The following is an 18,450-nucleotide window of genomic DNA, read 5'->3' as shown; positions in this document are numbered from 1 at the left end:
CCATGCTTCAAGTTCAGATTTTTCATGACCCCAGATTCCATGCTTCACGGGGCCATGACGCCTCCCAGCAGAGGGAGTTTATAAGGAAGAGCGATTTTTAAAGTTGGGTAATTGAGGCGGAGACCAGTGGTGACACTGGTGAGAAGCCAGACGCCGAGAGGCAGTGGCCCCAGTAGCCCATCTGCAAGCCTGGTGGGCGAGGGTAGGACGTCAGCTCTGCTCCAGGAACGGTGTTGTGGAGCATTTAGAAAAATGGGGATGATGCAGCAGTTAACATCCAAAGCTGGATTCGAGGATGTCAACTTCGAGCATACAACAGGCATGTACACAGAGTAGCAACAGTTAATTCAGATATAACTGGAGAAGTTCCTTAGGCAGACACCGTCATCAAGTACTTGTGGACGTGGCATGTGATACCATGGGGGTGAGTCTCCTCAACGCAATGACTGCCGGGAGCGAGGAGCTGAAGAGGCCACCGTGTGGCCCATGTACCTTGACGTTGTGCATGTGTGAAGATTACAACCCTAACTGGGTACCAGGAGCTGAAGTTTTCCTTCTCATATTTACACCACTGCCTTTTCAGCTCATAAACTACTAGGTAACCTTATTCGACATAACTACTGTTTAATTTAATTTAATTTATATTTTATATTTTATATATTTTTATTATTTATTTATTTATTTATTTTGAGAGAGAGAGAGAGAGAGAGAGAGAGAGAGAGAATGCACACGCAAGTTCTCAAAGGGCAGAGAGAGGGAGAGGGAAAGAGGAGCGGGGCTCACCTGGGCTCTGGCTCACCCAAAGCAGAGTTCATGCTCACCCAGTGTGGGTCTCGAACTCAGGAACCATGAGATCATGACGTGAGCTGAACGAAGTCAGATATTTAACTGATTGAGCCACCCAGGTGCCCAATGTAACTACCCTTTAAATGATTTAAATAGAGGTTCTATGAGCGTCCAAGAAGAAGATTTTTTAAGACTAATAGAAAAGTACTGAAATTCTGTGTGGCCAAGAACATTCAGATAGATACGTATGTGCTCCAATCAGGAACAGTGTTTTCACATAAGATAGAAAAGGAAAAGTTTTTGCCTTAACTTGCCTCCTTCAACACTGAGCCAGTTGTAAATGATATGTTTAACTCTTGGCCCCTAGCACGAGAAATTATATTCCGTTGCCACAGAGGCTGGGAGAGCATTCCTGAAAAGAGGGACATTAAACTTATTTTAGCCCAAATAGATGTCACTTACTAAATAATGAGTAAATTATGTGATTTTTTTTTTTTTTTTTTAATGGGACAATTGAAGAAGGTGGGGTGTGGAGTATGCAATGAACAGAACACAGGCATTTTCTTTTCACCTTCCTCAAGCTTAACTCCTGATGCCCAGAGCAGACTCCGAAGAGCCAGGCCAGTGCTTGCCTGTTTCTTTGTACGGCCTTGCTTTTCTGGTGACAGCTCAGCCCTGCCTTTCTACTCCCCACATTTGACCATCCCTGGAGAAAAGCACGTGTTGGGACGGTGGCTGCCATTCAGCGTTTTCCCCAGGGACTGATGCCTTTGCCACCGCCACATGGGACGACTGGACCAGTGTGTGGGCCACCTCTGGGGCACGTGGACTCTGGCGGGAAGGGCCCCTGCAAGGCGGGCTGTGCTGCGATTCTTGTATTCATGGCTCCATGTTGATAAACATGGTCGGTTACCTGTTCTGCGTGACACGGCATGTGGGGTCAAGGCCCCTTGTGCTCCTTCCCTCCTGGACAGAAAAGGAGGCCGGGCGTGAAGATGTAGTGAAGGGTGGAGTCCTGGCCCCAGCCTTGTCACTTCAGACACATCCTGTTACCTGTCTGGGCTTCTCCCGTCTGCTCCGAGTGACGACAGTAGGTCCGAAGATTTCCAAGAAGTTTGGCTGCAGTTCTGAAATGCCATCTATGACTCTGTTTAGTGATTGGTAAGGGCTTTAGGAAACCACAGAACCACCTGATGAGTTACGAGATCTTTTGCTTTTCTCCTCTTGGAACCCATGTGTCAACGGATGGGCATAAGATGGCTACAGAGAGTTGTGGCGTCTTGGAATTATGTTGCCCGTAGATACAAAGACTGCATGTGTAGTAGAAAGGCCTTGGCCTTTGGAGAGAGACAGTCTTGAGAATTAACTTGGGATGTTAGTCCATTTCCTTATTAAATGGTGGGCATATGGGACTTCTGTCAAGACTAAGCAGACATGCCGGGTTTTTGAAAAATGGTAGCTATTGTTACAATTATAGTCCTTTTCTCTAAATTCGTATATACATATAAGTATAATAGAGATTTCTCCTTACAGCCTCCCCTAAATCTGGAGGGAAAACAAAACAAAAAAGGGCAACATTTCTTATGTTACGTGTATATTACTAACAACTAGATGTGTTACACTAGATCTAATTGAAGTTAACTTAAGTCGTTGAGCAGATAATATTTCTGAAATAAAATAGGAGGATATGAAGTAATCACATTTAGCAACATCCATTTAGACTGATGACATACTCAGAGTGACACTGTAGCAAGTTACAGAGTATAGTTTAGGGAACAGCTGGTTAAGTCCAAGGCCCTGGAGGCAGACAGTTGTGGATTGAGTCTCAGTCTATTTATCAGGTCTGTGATTTGGGTTACAAAGCTTGAGTTTCTTTGTCTATGAAATGGAGATGATCAACCTCATGTGGTGTTTTTTAGGACAAAATGCAATAACTTTCTTAAAGCACCTGATTGCTAGGGTACAAGCATTCTATAAATGTTAGAATAGTGTTGAAGAGATACTGCCTCTTAATAAAAGAGCAGCCAGTTTTGCGTAGAATCACCTCTATAAAATGTGACATGTTAGAAAAGAAGGTATTTGAGTATATAACTTCCATTATTTGAGGTGATATTTGTTATAGGTGCTCTAACGTAGTACGTTACATAAACCACCAACAAAGATAGTGTCTAACAGAAGATAAGCAGCGTATCACATGACATTTGTCTGGCTATTTTACGTTGGAAGACTTTTTAGCATTTTTGGGTAATACATACTTGAAGGTGTAATATTGATAAATTCAAGTTTAGTATTTTCTCACATAGGTCACTTGAATTTATAAGACTCTCTGGGGTGCTCACAGGCTTACAGTTTCTTCTATTTACTATATTTCTGCCAGCTTGGACATTTTCTTTTCTGATAACATTGACGGTTGTAGAATGATTATTGTTTTATCTTTAGTTTTTCATCTCTCACTTGAGATCGCTTTTACCTATGACATAAGAAATAAATAAGTACAAAAGAGATCTATAAGGCTAATCAAAATATGGAGACTAAGTTTATCGATACTTGTGTGTGTATAGAGAAGTCTTCAAGTCTTAATTTTGATATTATAAGTACACTTTTTGTTTTAAATATACTTTAAAAAATGTCTGTTTATTTTTGAGAGATAAAGAGCACAAGGAGGGAAGAGGCAGAGAGACAGAGAGACAGAGAGTCCAAAGGAGGCTTGGAGCTGTCAGCACAGAGCCCGACGAGGGGCTCGAACTCATGAACTGTGAGATCATGACCTGAGCCGAAGTCAGACTCTTAACCAACTGAGCCACCCAGGTGCCCTTAAATATACTTTTAAATATATTTTTCAGTAACCACTTGGGGCAGCTTGATGAGGAAGGAAGAGTAAAAGGCTATGAATAGAGACAAACTTCATTCAGATTCCATCCATTCCATTTAACAGCTGGCAGTCCTCAGACTGTTATGTAACCTCATCTCAGTTTCCCCATCTGTGAAGTGGGGCTAATTCTTTGCAGCTTGTGAGGATTAGAGATAATCACTGTCAGACAACCGGGCACCAGGCTTGGTGCATAAATCTTACCCTCTTGGAGCTGGGGGAGATAAACCGTGCATGCGTGTACAAATTATGAAGCAGAATACGGTGGGCCCTTCCTGAGAAATCAAGGTCTTGGGAGTGTAGTAGAAAAAGGGTGAGTTCTGATTCAGGAAGCTCGAGGATGGTTGGGGAGTCGACAGGCCATGATAGGAAGGCCAGTCATGGGAGAAATGTTAGGAACAAAGCCTCGGAACTCAGGCTGTTTGACTCGGGATCCAGCCCTCCTTTGCCCCCCAGGCCTCGAGTCTGGCTCTCCTAGACTGTCAACAGTCTGCTCAGTGGTATTTCTACTGAAGTCTCCACCATTGCCAGAGGGCACTCGACACAGGTTTTGGGCCTGGTGGCATCAACCCAGCATCGCTGTTTCTTGGCTTTCCTCTAGTCTTGTATGTGTGCTTTTTAGTGAAAACCATTACAGAGGAAAGAGTTGGTTAAATGTCACTGTGATGTAACTAACATTAGAATATCTTCTTCTCACTGGGAGATTGGGAGAATTTGAAATATTATGCTCAACTCGGGCTTTTCTCCTTTAACTGAAACAGAAAAATTATGGTTCGAAAATTAGCCTGACTCAGATTTCACTTCATATTCTTTGAAATGTTGTCCCCACTCCCCTCCGCCATCCCCCCATCTGATGCTTGTCCATAGTTTGCAGAGTCAACAACACACTCAAAATCCTACTACCGGGCTCAGAGAGTGTCTGTTCCGTGTTCCTTAACTGTGCTAAGTGAAAGGGTGGATTTTAAGTGCCTTCTCTAGAAAATGGCTAAGGTTGCTCTGCCACAGTCTGGTGCTATTTTAGAAGGAGAACAAAGCAATATAAAATCAAGGCATAAAAACCTAAGAACACTTTGCAAGGACTGTCAACAGTGACTTGGAGGCCAAGTAAACTGTGTGGGTGGGTGGAGGCTGGGAGCCTATCTCAAAATGGCCCATTGTTTTTAATGGAAAGCAAAAGCAAGCGATGGTGTTGACTTCTGACTTCAGCAAAAAAAAAAAACAAACCCGCGTGAAATAGTGGATTTTCATGATTGAGCAGTTGCTGCCTTTCATTTACCGTAATCCACTTAGGCTCTGAGCATGCAGAGAATTCTGGGAGTCTTTGTACGCTGTCAGGGAATGGGTTAGGATGGGGTGCTCTCTCTCCCTTCTCCTTTTGGTGGTGTGCTTGGCATGTTGTGATTCACCCTGAGGGGTCCCACTGTTGGTTTGATCAGAAAATCTGTATCAGCCACGAATAGCAGGTCATGATGATTTGTGTCCTTTTCCTACGTATAGAAGGTGTTTGTCCACGGTTTTGATTGTCACGGCATCCTCGAGCTTAGCCATTCTTGTCTCTCCAGCACATCTTGTAGAAGAGGAAAAAGAGGCTTAGGGAGATCATTGGACATGCTTGTCATGGACATTCCAGCATGCCGCTTGCTTTCTCCCCGATTTGCCAAAGTTAGAGACGAAGAGATGAGGGTTTATCCGTAGAAAGTGTTGCTGTGTATCCTAAGTCTATGCTTGAGAGGTGTGGTAGGTAACCAGCAAACTCCCCCACATTCTGCTTGTCGATGCTAGGACCTGTCTAGTGACAATTACAAGCCATCTAAATAAAGGTTTCTAATACAAGGTAATTAAACCTGTTACCCTGTCCTTTAGGGGATGTTCTTATTACTCCCTTTTTTTTCTCCAGGTACTATGATTGGTTCATTTCTTTCTTTTTTTTTTTTTAAATATAATTTATTGACAAATTGGTTTCCATACAACATCCAGGGCTCATCCCAACAGTGCCCTCCTCCGTGCCCATCACCTACCTTCCCGTCTTTTCCAACCCCCATCAACCCTCAGTTTGTTCTCAGTGTCCAAGAGTCTCTTATGGTTTGCCTCCCTCCCTCTTTGTAACTTTTTTTCCCCCTTTCCCCTCCCCCATGGTCTTCTGTTAAGTTTCTCAAGATCCACCTATGAGTGAAAACATGTGTCTTTCTCTGACTTATTTCACTTAGCATAATACCTTCCAGTTCTATTCATGTTGCTGCAAATGGCCGGATTTCATTCTTTCTCATTGCCAAGTAGTATTCCATTGTGTATATAAACCACAACCTCTTTATCCATTCATCAGTTGATGGACATTTAGGCTCTTTCCTTAATTTGGCTATTGTTGAAAGCGCTGCTATAAACATTGGGGTACATATGCCCCTATGCTTCAGCACTGCTGTATCCCTTGGGCAAATTCCCAGTGGTGCTATTGCTGGGTTGTAGGGTAGATCTATTTTTAATTTGTTGAGGAACCTCCACACTGTTTTCCAGAGAGGCTGCACCAGTTGGCATTCCCACCAACAGTGCGAGAGGGTTCCCGTTTCCCGTTTCTCCACATCCTCGCCAGCATCTATAGTCTCCTGATTTGTTCATTTTAGCCACTCTGACTGGTGTGAGGTGATATCTGAGTGTGGTTTGGATTTGTATTTCCCTGATGAGGAGTGACGTTTAGCATCTTTTCATGTGTCTGTTGGCCATCTGGATGTCTTCTTTAGAGAAGTATCTATTCATGTTTTCTGCCCATTTCTTCATTGGATTATTTGTTTTTCGGGTGTGGAGTTTGGTGATCTCTTTATAGATTTTGGATACTAGCCCTTTGTCCGATGTGTCATTTGCGAATATCTTTTCCCATTCTGTCTGCCTTTTAGTTTTGTTAATTATTTCCTTTGCAGGGCAGAAGCTTTTTATCTTGATGAGGTCCCAATAGTTCATTTTTGCTTTTAACTCCCTTGCCTTGGGAGATGTGTCGAGTAAGAAATTGCTGCGGCTGAGGTCAAAGAGGTGGTTGCCTGCTTTCTCCTCTAGGGTTTTGATGGTTTCCTGTCTCACATTCAGGTCCTTTATCCATTTTGAGTTTATTTCTTAAATAATATTCATATATAACTTGATAGATTCCCAGATCTTCACAAGAAAGCATGAAGCTTCTTCTTAGCTTTGAGTTCCACCTGGCTTGTGTGGAACAAGCATCTACTTAATTCAGCTGATCACCTCAGTGTCTCTTGAACACTTCCCTTTTGTTTTTCCTTTCCAGACTACTCTTCTCGTTTCTTGTACAGATCTCGTGAGTCACTCTATCACCATGCCTTAAATGTGAAGACAAGGGGGCCGCCTGGGTGGCTCATTCGGTTAAGCGTCCGACTCTTGGTTTTGGCTCAGGTCATGATCTCACAGTTTGTGAGACTGAGCCCCGCGTCAGGCTCTGTGCTGTCAGCATTTTTAAAGCGAATAAACCTAAAAAAAAAATGTGACGGGGTGCCTGGGTGGTTCAGTTGTTTAAGTGTCCCAACTTCAGCTCAGGTCATGATCTCATGGTTCACGGGTTCAAGCCCTGCACTGGGCTCTGTGCTGACAGCGGGAAGCCTGCTTGGGATTCTCTCTCCCTCTATCTCTGCCCCTCCCCTGCTTATGGTCTCTAAATAAATAAATAAACAAACAAACTTAAGTAGAAGACAAGGGTCAGGTGTTAGTTAACCTTCTCTGAGGGTGGGAAGCTGAGGTCGAGATCAGCAAACTGGCTGGTTAAGACACACTTGTTCTTTTAGGGGCGCCTGGGTGGCTCAGTCAACTAAGTGTCCGACTTTGGCTCAGGTCATGATCTTATGGTTCGTGAGTCTGAGCCCTGTGTCAGGTTCTGTGCTGACAGCTCAGAGTCTGGAGCTTTCTTTAGATTCTGTGTCTCCCTCTTTCTCTGCCCCTCCCCTGTTCATACTCTCTCTCAAAAATAAGTAAACATTAAACAAATTAAAAAAAACCCCACACTTGTTCTTTGATAAAGGAAGTCCCATGGCTTTCCAAGTCATGTGTGTGCCGCCAGCTTGCACAAGTAGCCCTTGGCACAGACCTCCAGAGTTGCACGTCCAGCTGCAACCTGATGTCCTCCGTAGGCATCTTGGCTTGCCCATAACCACGATCTCAAGTTGCATCTGCTGTCTTGCCCAGCTCAGTAGCCGGTGAGGCAGTTCTTCCCCTTTCTCACATGGAGGACGATACATCGCTCCTCTTCTGTCACCACGACCCCACCCCTTCATCCACAGGTGTTACAGGCTCGACCTTTGAAATTTGCCTGGAACCTGACCACTGCACTCCATTTCTGCTGTTCTCACTCTGGTTCCAGCCACAGCCTGCTCTCACCTACGTTCTTGCAGAATCCTCCTGATGTGTGCCCTGCCTTCACCGGGTGCCCATACCATCTCTTTTCCACAGAGAGGCAAGAGGGATTTCTCAAAACCCTAAGCCAGGTCATGTCCTCCTCCCCATTTCACTGGGAGTGAAACATGCCCCCCGCTCCTTTACCTCTGCCCTTGCTCTCCCCATTCTTTTCTCATTTTGTCTAGCTCTGCTGGCCTGCCTGCTAGTCCTCCAACACCTTGGGCACCCATCTGCCCTATGGCCTTTGCGCTTGCTTGTTCCTGCACATGGAATGCTTTTCAGTTTCTGCAGGTGCACTTATCTATCTGTGAAAGCCCCTCTGATCAGAGACCTTCCTGACCCCCATGTACGATGCACTTCCCCTGCCCCTCTCCCCCTGAGCCGCCTTCGTTTTTCTTCTTAGGACTTGCACTCATGCTAATTTTTCATAGTGTCAGTCTCCCTCCACGGAAACTCAAGGGACTGTCTTCCTACAACCAAATTCATTGTGCCCAGAACAATGCCAGACGTACAGTTGATGTTCAATAAAACATCTGTTAAAATGGTGAAATGCATAAATACTGTGGGGAAAAGCTGCCGAATGAAAACAAAAAGCCCTGAGTTTGTTGGAAAGGTTCAGGGTTACAATTCTGTCTCTTTGAAATATCATCTATTGTAGTTGATCCCATACGAGTATGAAGACCCGGTGCTGCAAGTCTAGGATGACAGGAGGATATATTTTACATCGTTTTCTTCTTTGTGTCTCCGTGCAGGATTTGCAGCTTTTGGAGGACGGAGATCTGACAGTGATAGGCGATCGGGGAGCCACACTGAGCGGGGGGCAGAAGGCCCGGGTCAACCTCGCGAGGTAATCGCGGTTTGGTTGCCCTCCCGCGCCTGTGCTGTGTGCGGCTCCCAGGGGCGCCTCACCCGAAACCACCTGCAGCTGCATTGAGGCGGGGGGGGGGGGCGCCGTGGGAAGCACGAATCTTGCATTATTACGGCGGCTCTCGGCATGAACGCGACCCGAGTTGTTGCTGAACGCCGTCAGGCCTCGGAGAGGTGGGGGTGTGGGGCGTTCTCCCGGCTGACGGCGCTTTATGTTTCTAGAGCAGTGTACCAGGACGCCGACGTCTACCTCCTGGACGATCCTCTCAGCGCCGTGGATGCGGAAGTGGGCAAGCACTTGTTTGAACTGTGAGTTTGCCTGCTCCGGTCACTTCTGCTAAGAACCGCGTGGGGTTTGGGGAAGAGGGCTCGGGAAAGCCTGGACGCCTCGGTAGACTCTGCTGCTTCTGCTCAGGCGGCCGTCTTTCTCCTCACTTCCCTCCACAGACGATCCGTTTTAGAGACATTTTCGGGGAACAAGGGGGAAGATGCAGACGGTGCTTACTGCGTCGGGGACGGGGCGGTGAGTGGAGAACAGGCTTTAGGGGGTTAAGAAATAGATGGCAGATTTCCCCTTGCTACTTGTAGGTGATAAACAAGACGTTGTTGGTGGAATAAGAAGGATGCTGGACGGTTTTCTGAATTGAAGAATGGGACTCGGTAACGTGGTGCTTGGCTGCCAGGTTCTTTTCCTTCATCATTTTTGTTGATGGCACATTTAGAAGTGCAGTTTGCTGGTTTGTGCTAATTATCCCGTAGGTTAGGAAGTACTTGGTAAAGTCTAGAATAGTTTAAGAATGACTTATCCCGTATCACAGGATGGTTTCAATAATTGAGTGTTGCTTCATGGATTCTTAAAATTAATAGGTAAGGGCCCCCACATGTAGGGGTAACTTGAATTTGAAACTAGATACCCAGAATCTAGCTTATCTCCTGGCTCTCACTTTGTGTTTCGGGAATTGGTTTTCATCGGCTCTTGCTCAGTCGTGAAACCACTGATGAAAGTACTGGAAGCTAACATACGTGACTGATGCTTCCTGTGGACTGAGTGTGTAGACTGGCGTATGCAGAAGCATCATGAGCTCACTCTTGCTAAAACGGCATCCAGATCTACCCCACAGTTAGCTTACTGTTATTAAAGCCGGTGAGCACTTTCAAGTGCATTTCCTGAAGCCCTAATGTGTGCACGGAGGTAGAGGTTCTTGCAAATGATGTTGAAAGTCCAGACCAGGGTGTTGGCCCCTTCGTTTCTCCTGAGACCTCTCTCCGTGGCTGGCTGATGGCCGCCGCCTTGCTGTGTCCTCACACGGCCCCTCCTCTGTGCACGTGCACCCACGGTGTCTTTCTCCTTATGTCCTAATCTCTTCTAAGGACACCAGTCAGATTGGATAAGGACCCGTCATCAAGGCCTCATTTTCACTTAATTACCCCTTGAAGGCCCTGTCACCAAATTCTAAAGTATTGGGGGCTTAAGGCATCAACGTGTGAATTTTGGGGAGGACACAGTTCATTTACAACAAGTCCCAAGTAGCAAAGTAAAGAGATTCTAGCAGAGAGAGCAGTGTGAGGCAGCTCTGGGTTCTGGATACGAGGAGCTGGGACACTGTGTCCCCTGAGTGTGGGTTCCTGTCATTTCTCCCCTAGAGCGTGTATGTACCAAGTGTTTCGTTTTGGGATGATGACAAGTTCTGAAGATGGGTGGCGTGATGGTTGCACAACGGTGTGAGTGTCCGTAATGCTGCTGAGCTCTATGCTTAAAGATGGTTAAAATCGTAGATCTTCTATTTATTTTACTGTAATTAAAGAAAAAAAGAAGCATGGCAGCATTGAATTTTTCAGAATGCAGAGAGCCGAGCAGCTGATACCTGACATGGCCTCCAGCTCTTTGATCCGACCTCCTTGCCCATCCCTTCCTGATCGCCACTGGATGAATTTTCCCTTAGGGAAGTGCCTTGTGGCTTGTTAGTGAGTTCGGTGACAGAGATTCCAACCCCCTCCCTCGGTGGCATCAGGAGTAGCCCAGCCTCCCTGTCCCCAGTGCCCCCCCACCCCTGGGCTCACAAATGTGTCTCCCCAACCTGGGTGGGGAGCGGGTATTGGGCACAAGCTCTCTATCGCTGTAAGAACAGTTTCCGCTGGCCATTGAGTTTGTGTCACTTGGGAGGGGAGAAGATGACCTTCTAATTGCCAGGTATCAGTGTGCTTATCACAGAAACTCTCCCAGGTTCTTCTTTGAACCCAGGAGGTATTTATAAAGTCCTCTCGCACCTTTCGGGTTTAATGGCTTTGGATATACACTTGATAGAAGCAAGCTTGTTAAAATTGTTGTTTGCTAATCAGAACCACGTTCTTTGGGGAAACTTAGGGCAGGGAGCACGAATGCAATTTAGGAAATCACTCAGCAGCAGCTGGAGAATGTTCTCAACGAGCTAGAAAATTGGACTGAACAATATACTATGAAAGATGGCGGTTGTGTTGAAGCTCAGAGATGTGAAGTGTTTTGTATTAAAAGTGAATGAGTTACACTTCTACTTGCCATTAGCAGTTTACTTCGGTCGTGAATATATATCCAAGGTTATTAAGGTTTGCGAGTCTTACAACTATATGCTGTAAACATCGACGTGGATTCTATCACATGTGGAAGGTTGGAGGCCCTCGGGTGAACAGAAGCGCATGTAACCTCTTGGAGTGGTGGATCCTGTCTTATTTTAGAGAGCCCCATATCCCTAGACCCTCACTTCTGCGTAATCAGTTCGAGTCTGTCCTAACTGGATCTGCCCCACTACTGCCTACTCTGTTCACCTTTGCCGCCTCAGGCCTCCACGGACCCCCTTCATGCTCAGGGCGCAGCTCAGCATCCTCAAGTGCCGAAAAAGATTCTTTGCAGTCTGACCCATTTGCATTTCCAGCACTTCCTCACGCAAACTCCCTACTCCGGCCACGCTGGCTCTCGTGCAGTGCCCTGAATGAGCTGTGTCCCTTCCTCCTATCTGCCTGTCTGTACAGATCCTGTTCCTTCTGTCCGGGAGCCTGGGGGCCAGTGCTCCAGGACAAAGAAGATGCCGCTGCCACCTTTCCCTCCCGTTTCTCCAGGGGGTGGCCTGTGCCCTTTCATCTTCCCAGAGCCCTCAGTGGGCTGTACTTGAGCACTGATGAGTCCCCCCTACCCCTGACTCACTGTGAATGCACGAAGGCACCTTTGTGCAGCAGGTTTCTCTCCCAGAGCCGCTGCACCTGCTGTACCTTCTTCCAGGAATGTTTCTCCCAGATATGCTCATGGTCCGTGTGTCCCCTACATCCAAGATTGCAGCCCTCACCTTGCTTTTTCCTTATAGCATACATCACGACCCAAGAGTGCACTTTCTGTATTTATTTAATGTGCCTCCCTCTTCACAGTGTTGTCCGTTTTCTTGACCTGTAGATGTCCTTGGCACTTAGAGTGTGTTGTACCTCAACAGAGGTCTGTCGATTGAATGAATGAGGGTAGTGACTGTCTTATTTGTATCCTCTCTACCACAGTACATGTGCCCTCTTAACACAGCCCTTACACAGGATAAAGGTTAAATAACTTGTTACTGATTCTTCATTTTTTTTTTTTTTTTAATGGCATGGCTTGGAAATTTTTACTGTTAAAAATTTGGCAAGTAGAGTATTTTCCTAGAGATTTTGATTAAAAAACATAATTTAGAAAAATTTAGAGCCATCACCTGATAACATCATTGTAATTCTTTATATTTCCTCGTGTTTGGTGGAATGTTAGGAAGAAAACATTTTAAAAGTTTTGCATTGGCCCATCTTGGATGCAGCAACCCATTAGATGTGGTGGTTAACATCCGTCTTCAGGGATTGCCAGCAGGGAATTTTGAATTAAGAAGTAACAGTTCCCTTAAACACGCTAAGCCTGAAGAGGGGTTTACTCGCTCAGGAAACTTAGGAATAAAAGCCACACCAAGACCTTTCAAAGGGGAAACATTAATCCTCCTGGATGTAAAGAATGGAATAATAGTATATATACCTACATCCTGGGGTCTTGCTTCTGATCTCAGGTCCAGTCTCAGAAGTGTCCCCTGAGGACTTTTCTGTCCTGAGTCCAAACCAAAGGGCCACTTGTGGGTTAGGGAAGGTGGAGAATGGACCTAACATTGACTGAGTGGATTAGTGTTCTTAGAACATACCTATGGGTTGTCATCGGCCTTATTTTGAGATGAAGGAACTGAGGTTCAGAGAGAGGTCCGTTAGCTCATCTGACATCTCCAGGCTAGTAAGAGGGATTTGAACTGCAGTCTGGGTGCCTGCAGAACTCTTGATCTGACCTACCTCAGCAGGTTGAGTTGGGGCCCACGTTCCTGAGATTTGCTGTGCAAGGGGCTCTGTCACCCAGAGCATATGCCTAGGGCCCTGCCTCTGGTCAGATGGCCCCGTCTCAGGCTATGTGCTGACCTGGACAGGTTGTGGACCATGGTGAGGTGCAGGCTGGAGTGCAGTTCCTAGGGGTGTGCATTTAAAACGAGGGGCACTTTGAGGAGTTACTGTAAAAAACCTACTTGAGTGCTGATGGGGCTCTTGGCTAAGAGGACTGGTGTGTCCTTTGAGCTGTTGAATGATTTCCACTATGATTTCGGCCCCTTGGATTCTCTTCTTTCGTATTCATATTCAGAAGGTTTTCAGTCCGACTGAAAGATGGTTTAGTGTTCTGGATGGGACTGTGGGGATATTGTAAACACTAATTGAGGACATGCCAGTCTTTGTTTTCTAATAGTATTTAGGAAGTGTGTCTAGAAAGTGTCTAGAAAATGCACTTTGGGAAGAAGGTTACTGAGAATTTAAGATTTTTTTTTTTTTGGTTAATATTACATCATAAATCAATTACCTAGCAAACTAAGAAAAATGTACATTTTTGTATAACTTAGATCCCTCCTTCACCCAGTCATACACAGGGGTGAAACACTAGTATTTTCATTCAGTCCGGTTTTGGAATCTCACTATTGCTCAATTGTTTTTTCACCATGAAATACATAAATAATTGTTAAGCTGAGTTTTAGGGGGGGAAAAATGTTAGTTAGCTCTTGGCGTCTCCTTCACTGGACTGCTTTTTGGAATTTCTTAGCAGAACTAGACTCAAGTTGGTGGATAAATTCGAGGACCTCGTTAGGTTCCCAGTGATTTACATTTGTATTTGATTTGTATCTGTATTTATATTGGTTTTTAAACTACAAATCTTTGACTAGTGTGTTGTCTTTGTCTCTATGTGTTTTGAAAATGTGTGTTTTTCAATTTGGAGCACCCCCATTAACGTGGTTTTTGCTTACTGTACCTTTTATATTTATAGGTGTATTTGTCAAACCTTGCACGAGAAGATCACAGTCTTAGTGACTCATCAGTTGCAATACCTAAAAGCTGCAAGTCAGATTCTGATATTGAAAGATGTAAGTAATTTCTAGACATCTGTGGGACTTGCTAGCACTCAGGTGTGTTGAAGGTGAGACCTCCCAGCAGGTCTCTTCTCAGGTTTGTGCCAAACTCCCTCTCCTTCCTTCGTTTTGTACCCTGTCCTGCCCAGAGCTGGTATTCCTGCTTTTAGGCATGAATCCAGACATGTAGAAATGGAACTGTTCCGCTCTAGGCCATATTACCCTAAATATATAAAATTGGTGCCTCAGAGTTCTAAATTATAACTGTTCTAGTAAAATTGCTTGGGATAGTGATGCTGTTTTATTTAGAACTTTTGTTTTCCTCTTCTTCCACGTAAATCAAAGTGTATTATTTGAAAATTAGGGAGACTGAGACATCCTCGTTTCTATTTGTCTTCTGCAGTTTAGCCAAAGAGCATCTTCCATTAGTGACAGAAGCGTGGTTGGAAAGCTGAGCGCCCCCGGTCGAGACATGCAGTCCTGCGTGTAGCCAGTTACTAGTCTCCTAGCATAGGGTTCTATGTGTGCCCCATACGTGTGAGAGCCGGGGCGGTGATAAGTAAAAGTCCCTGCCATCGTGGGGCTTCCATTCTTGTGGGGATAGGGGTAACGTGTGGGGCAGGGGGTGGCGCATACCATGACAGCCTCCCCAGGGAGCTGGTGCCTCAGGGGACCTAAGTGACATGAAGGTGCTGGCCGTGCAGTCACCTGGGGGAGGGGGGTTGAGGCAGGGGGTCCAGCGGTGGGGTCCTAAGGAAGGAACTGACCTGGCATGTTGTAAGAATGTCTGGAAGACCCGTGTGTCTGAGGCACTGTGGGCGAGAGAGTGTGAGGGAGGTGGGCTCAGAGCAGTGGGCGGCTGGCCCGGAAGTGGGTTGGAAGCCATTGGATAGATCAGAGCAGAGGGGTGATGTGGTCTGATGCATGGTTTTAAAAGATCCCTCTTGGGGCACCTGGGTGGCTCAGTCGGCTAAGTGTCTGACTTCGGCTCGGGTCATGATCTCACGGTTTGTGAGTTCAAGCTTTGCATCAGGTTCTGTGCTGACTGCTCAGAGCCTGGAGCCTGCTTCGGATTCTGTGTCTCCCTCTCTCTCTGTCCCACACCTGCTTGCACTCTTTCTCTCTGTCTCTCAAAAATGAATAAAGGTTAAAATAATTTTTAAAAGACCTCTCGATGTTTGCTGGAGGGGCAACAGCAGAAGCAATTAGAAGTCTCAGTAAAGTTCAGAAGACGGAATCATGGGCTCAGATTAGTGTATCGGTTTCTGGAGCTGCCATAACAAATTACCACATACGGCATGGATTAAGTAACAGAAGTCTGTCATCATCACCCTTCTGGAGCCTACCAGTCCAAAATCAAGGTGCTGGCAGGGCCATGCTCTTGTGAAGGCTCTTGTGGGGAATCCTTCATCACCTCTTCCAGCCACTGGTGTTAGCCAGCTGTCCTTGGTGTTCTCGGCTTGCCACTGCAACACCGTGGTCTCTGCCTCTCTTGTCACATGGTGTTCACCGCGTCTGAGTCTTTCCTCTTAGAAGGACGTCGGTCATACTGGATTTGGGGTCCATCCTACTCCAACATGACTTCAGCTTGATCACATCTACAAAGATCCTATTTCAAAATTAGGTCACATTCGTAGGTATCGTGTTTGGGCCTTGAATGTGTCTTTCTGGTGGAGCCATCATTCAACCCCCAAGAGCTAGCATGGGTCCCAGGGTGGAGGTTACTGAGAATTTTCCAGGCTTAGTAGTTGTTTGATGTTTCACTCCTTGGCTTGTTTACCTCTGAGCCTCAGCACCTCGGTCATGAACCCTGATCTGCTCCAGCTGGCCCTCACTCAGATCCTCACGACATCAGATGAAATTCTGCCCTAAGAAAGATGATGAGAGTGCAGAGTGTCTGCCTCTTGGGAGCAGTTACCTGTGTCGACTCCTGCAGTCCTCTGGGAATAGGACGCTCCGATTCCCCGAACTGGAAAACATTTAGTTTCATGTGCAGAGGGGATGATGGAGTCAGGTAAAACCCCAGCATTGGTGGGGTTATGAATATAGAACCAACAGCCTATTTAGCTAGAGTCTGGATGTTTCGGGGTCCCCTTACTGTTTTTTTCTGAGGACATTACTCCCAACTTTACTACTGTCAGAGCAAACCATTTGTCTACCAGTGAGCTCCGCTGGGTGAGTTGTTTATTTTTATTTATTTATTTAAAAAAAAATTTTTTTTTTTTAACGTTTATTTATTTTTGAGACAGAGAGAGACAGAGCATGAACGGGGAGGGTCAGAGAGAGGGAGAGACAGAATCCGAAACAGGCTCCAGGCTCTGAGCAGTCAGCACAGAGCCCGACGTGGGGCTTGAACTCACAGACAGTGAGATCGTGACCTGAGCTGAAGTCGGACGCTTAACCGACTGAGCCACCCAGGCGCCCCTGAGTTGTTTATTTTTGAGAGACAGAGTGTGAGTGGTGGAGGGGCAGAGAGAGGGAGACACAGAATCCGAAGCAAGCTCCAGGTTCCCAGCTGTCAGCACAGAGCCTGATGTGGAGCTCGAACCTGTGAACTGTGAGATCGTGACCTGAGCCAAAGTCGGATGCTTAACCAACTGAGCCACCTAGGCACCGCTGTCCTATATAAATTTTAGGATTGTTTGTTATAGCTCTGTGAAGAATGCTGGTGTTATTTTGATCTTTTTGCTGCTTTAAATGCCTGTGGTAGTTACACTTTTTTTTTCTGTTGTTAAAGTTTATTTACTTAATTTTGAGAGGGAGAGAGAGACAGAGAGAGTGTGTGTGTGTGTGTGTGTGTGTGTGTGTGTGTGTGTGTGTGTGGGAGTGGCAGAGAGAGAAGGAGAGAGAGAATCCGAAGCAGGCTCTGTGCTCATAGAGTGGAGCCAGATGCAGGCTTGATTGTGCACAGACTGTGAGATCATGACCTGGGCCGAAATCAAGAGTCTGATGCTTAACCGAGTGAGCCACGCAGGCACCCCGAGTTACACATTTCTTATATGACCCCCAGCACCTACCATAGGATTTGACTGAGAACGGAATGCTCCATTCTGTGTCCAGTTGAATTGAATGAGATGTGTCAACCAGAATTCCAGACCTAAAGATAATTTTCTTACGAAAATTCTAATGTGAGACCAGTTAAGTATTTTTGATTAGCATTAGTTTAATGTTATCAAATGTAAATGAACCATCAAATTCTTTTATTTTTATTTTAGGGCAAAATGGTGCAGAAGGGGACTTACACTGAGTTTCTGAAATCTGGGGTGGATTTCGGTTCTCTTTTAAAGAAGGAAAATGAGGAGGCTGACCAGAGTCCAGCTCCAGGATCTCCCGCTCTGAAGAATCGGAGCTTCTCGGAGTCTTCTCTTTGGTCTCAGCAGTCTTCCAGGCCCTCACTGAAAGATGGCCGTCCAGAGGGCCAGAATGTGAGTTCTCCTCTTGCAGCACGGCCTGGTTGTGTCTTCTCTTGTGTCCTCATGCATCTTGAGTCCGCTCTGTCTCTGACACCTTCATTTGTCCCAGAGTAGATTCTGAGGTTCCAAGGCCTTGTTGCATGTAATGGGTAGAATTAATGTAGAATGAAGGGAGCAAGCCTGATTAGGGTTCTCCTTTGGGTGTTGGACGGAGGAGGAGCTTGCGGGGCTCAGTAGTGGGTGGACTGCTATAAATTCCTGGGGGTCGGTGGCTCATGCTGCTGGTAGGGCTCTTGAATTTACCATAGGTAAACCTTCCTTGCTCTGGAGGCCCCAGGCTACCCTTTTGCATCCAGACATTTAATTTGAAGTCTCCTCCAACTGAGTCCTGCTGTGGTCCATGTTAAGTCAGCTACTTTTCCTATGTGGTGGAATGTTCTGCTGCTGCATGTGACCTTTTGTATTATTTTGCCCCATTGTCCGATGGTTGGTGAGAGGCCAGAAGTAGCATGTGTGAAGGGTCTGGCACATAGCAGACACTTTAGAGTTAGCTCCCATCTTCCTTTCTTACACAAGTTCAAGAACCACATGGTATCCATCTTTGAAACCATAGAGGCCAGCATACAGCCAAGGACATCTTTTTTTATTTTTTTTTTTTTTACATTTTATTTATTTTAATTTTTAATTTTATTTATTTTTTTAACTTTACATCCAA

The 18,450-nt window shown here is 45.8% G+C and overlaps 1 protein-coding gene across 2 annotated transcripts in view; it reads left to right on the top strand.

Annotated features, from left to right (window-relative positions):
* Positions 1-18,450, top strand: part of ABCC4 (ATP binding cassette subfamily C member 4) — a 260,291-nt gene that overhangs the window by 102,980 nt on the left and 138,861 nt on the right. For both annotated transcript variants that reach the window (XM_049647145.1, XM_049647146.1), the window contains 4 exons: positions 8,797-8,891; positions 9,134-9,220; positions 14,241-14,337; positions 17,538-17,747. In XM_049647145.1, the coding sequence (XP_049503102.1) occupies positions 8,797-8,891; positions 9,134-9,220; positions 14,241-14,337; positions 17,538-17,747 (489 nt within the window). The remainder of the gene's footprint in view (positions 1-8,796; positions 8,892-9,133; positions 9,221-14,240; positions 14,338-17,537; positions 17,748-18,450) is intronic.

The sequence above is a fragment of the Panthera uncia genome (assembly GCF_023721935.1).
Source record: "Panthera uncia isolate 11264 chromosome A1 unlocalized genomic scaffold, Puncia_PCG_1.0 HiC_scaffold_16, whole genome shotgun sequence".
Classification (NCBI taxonomy): domain Eukaryota; kingdom Metazoa; phylum Chordata; class Mammalia; order Carnivora; family Felidae; genus Panthera; species Panthera uncia.
Note: the sequence above shows the minus strand (reverse complement) of the source record. Positions and strands in the feature narration are given on the sequence as shown.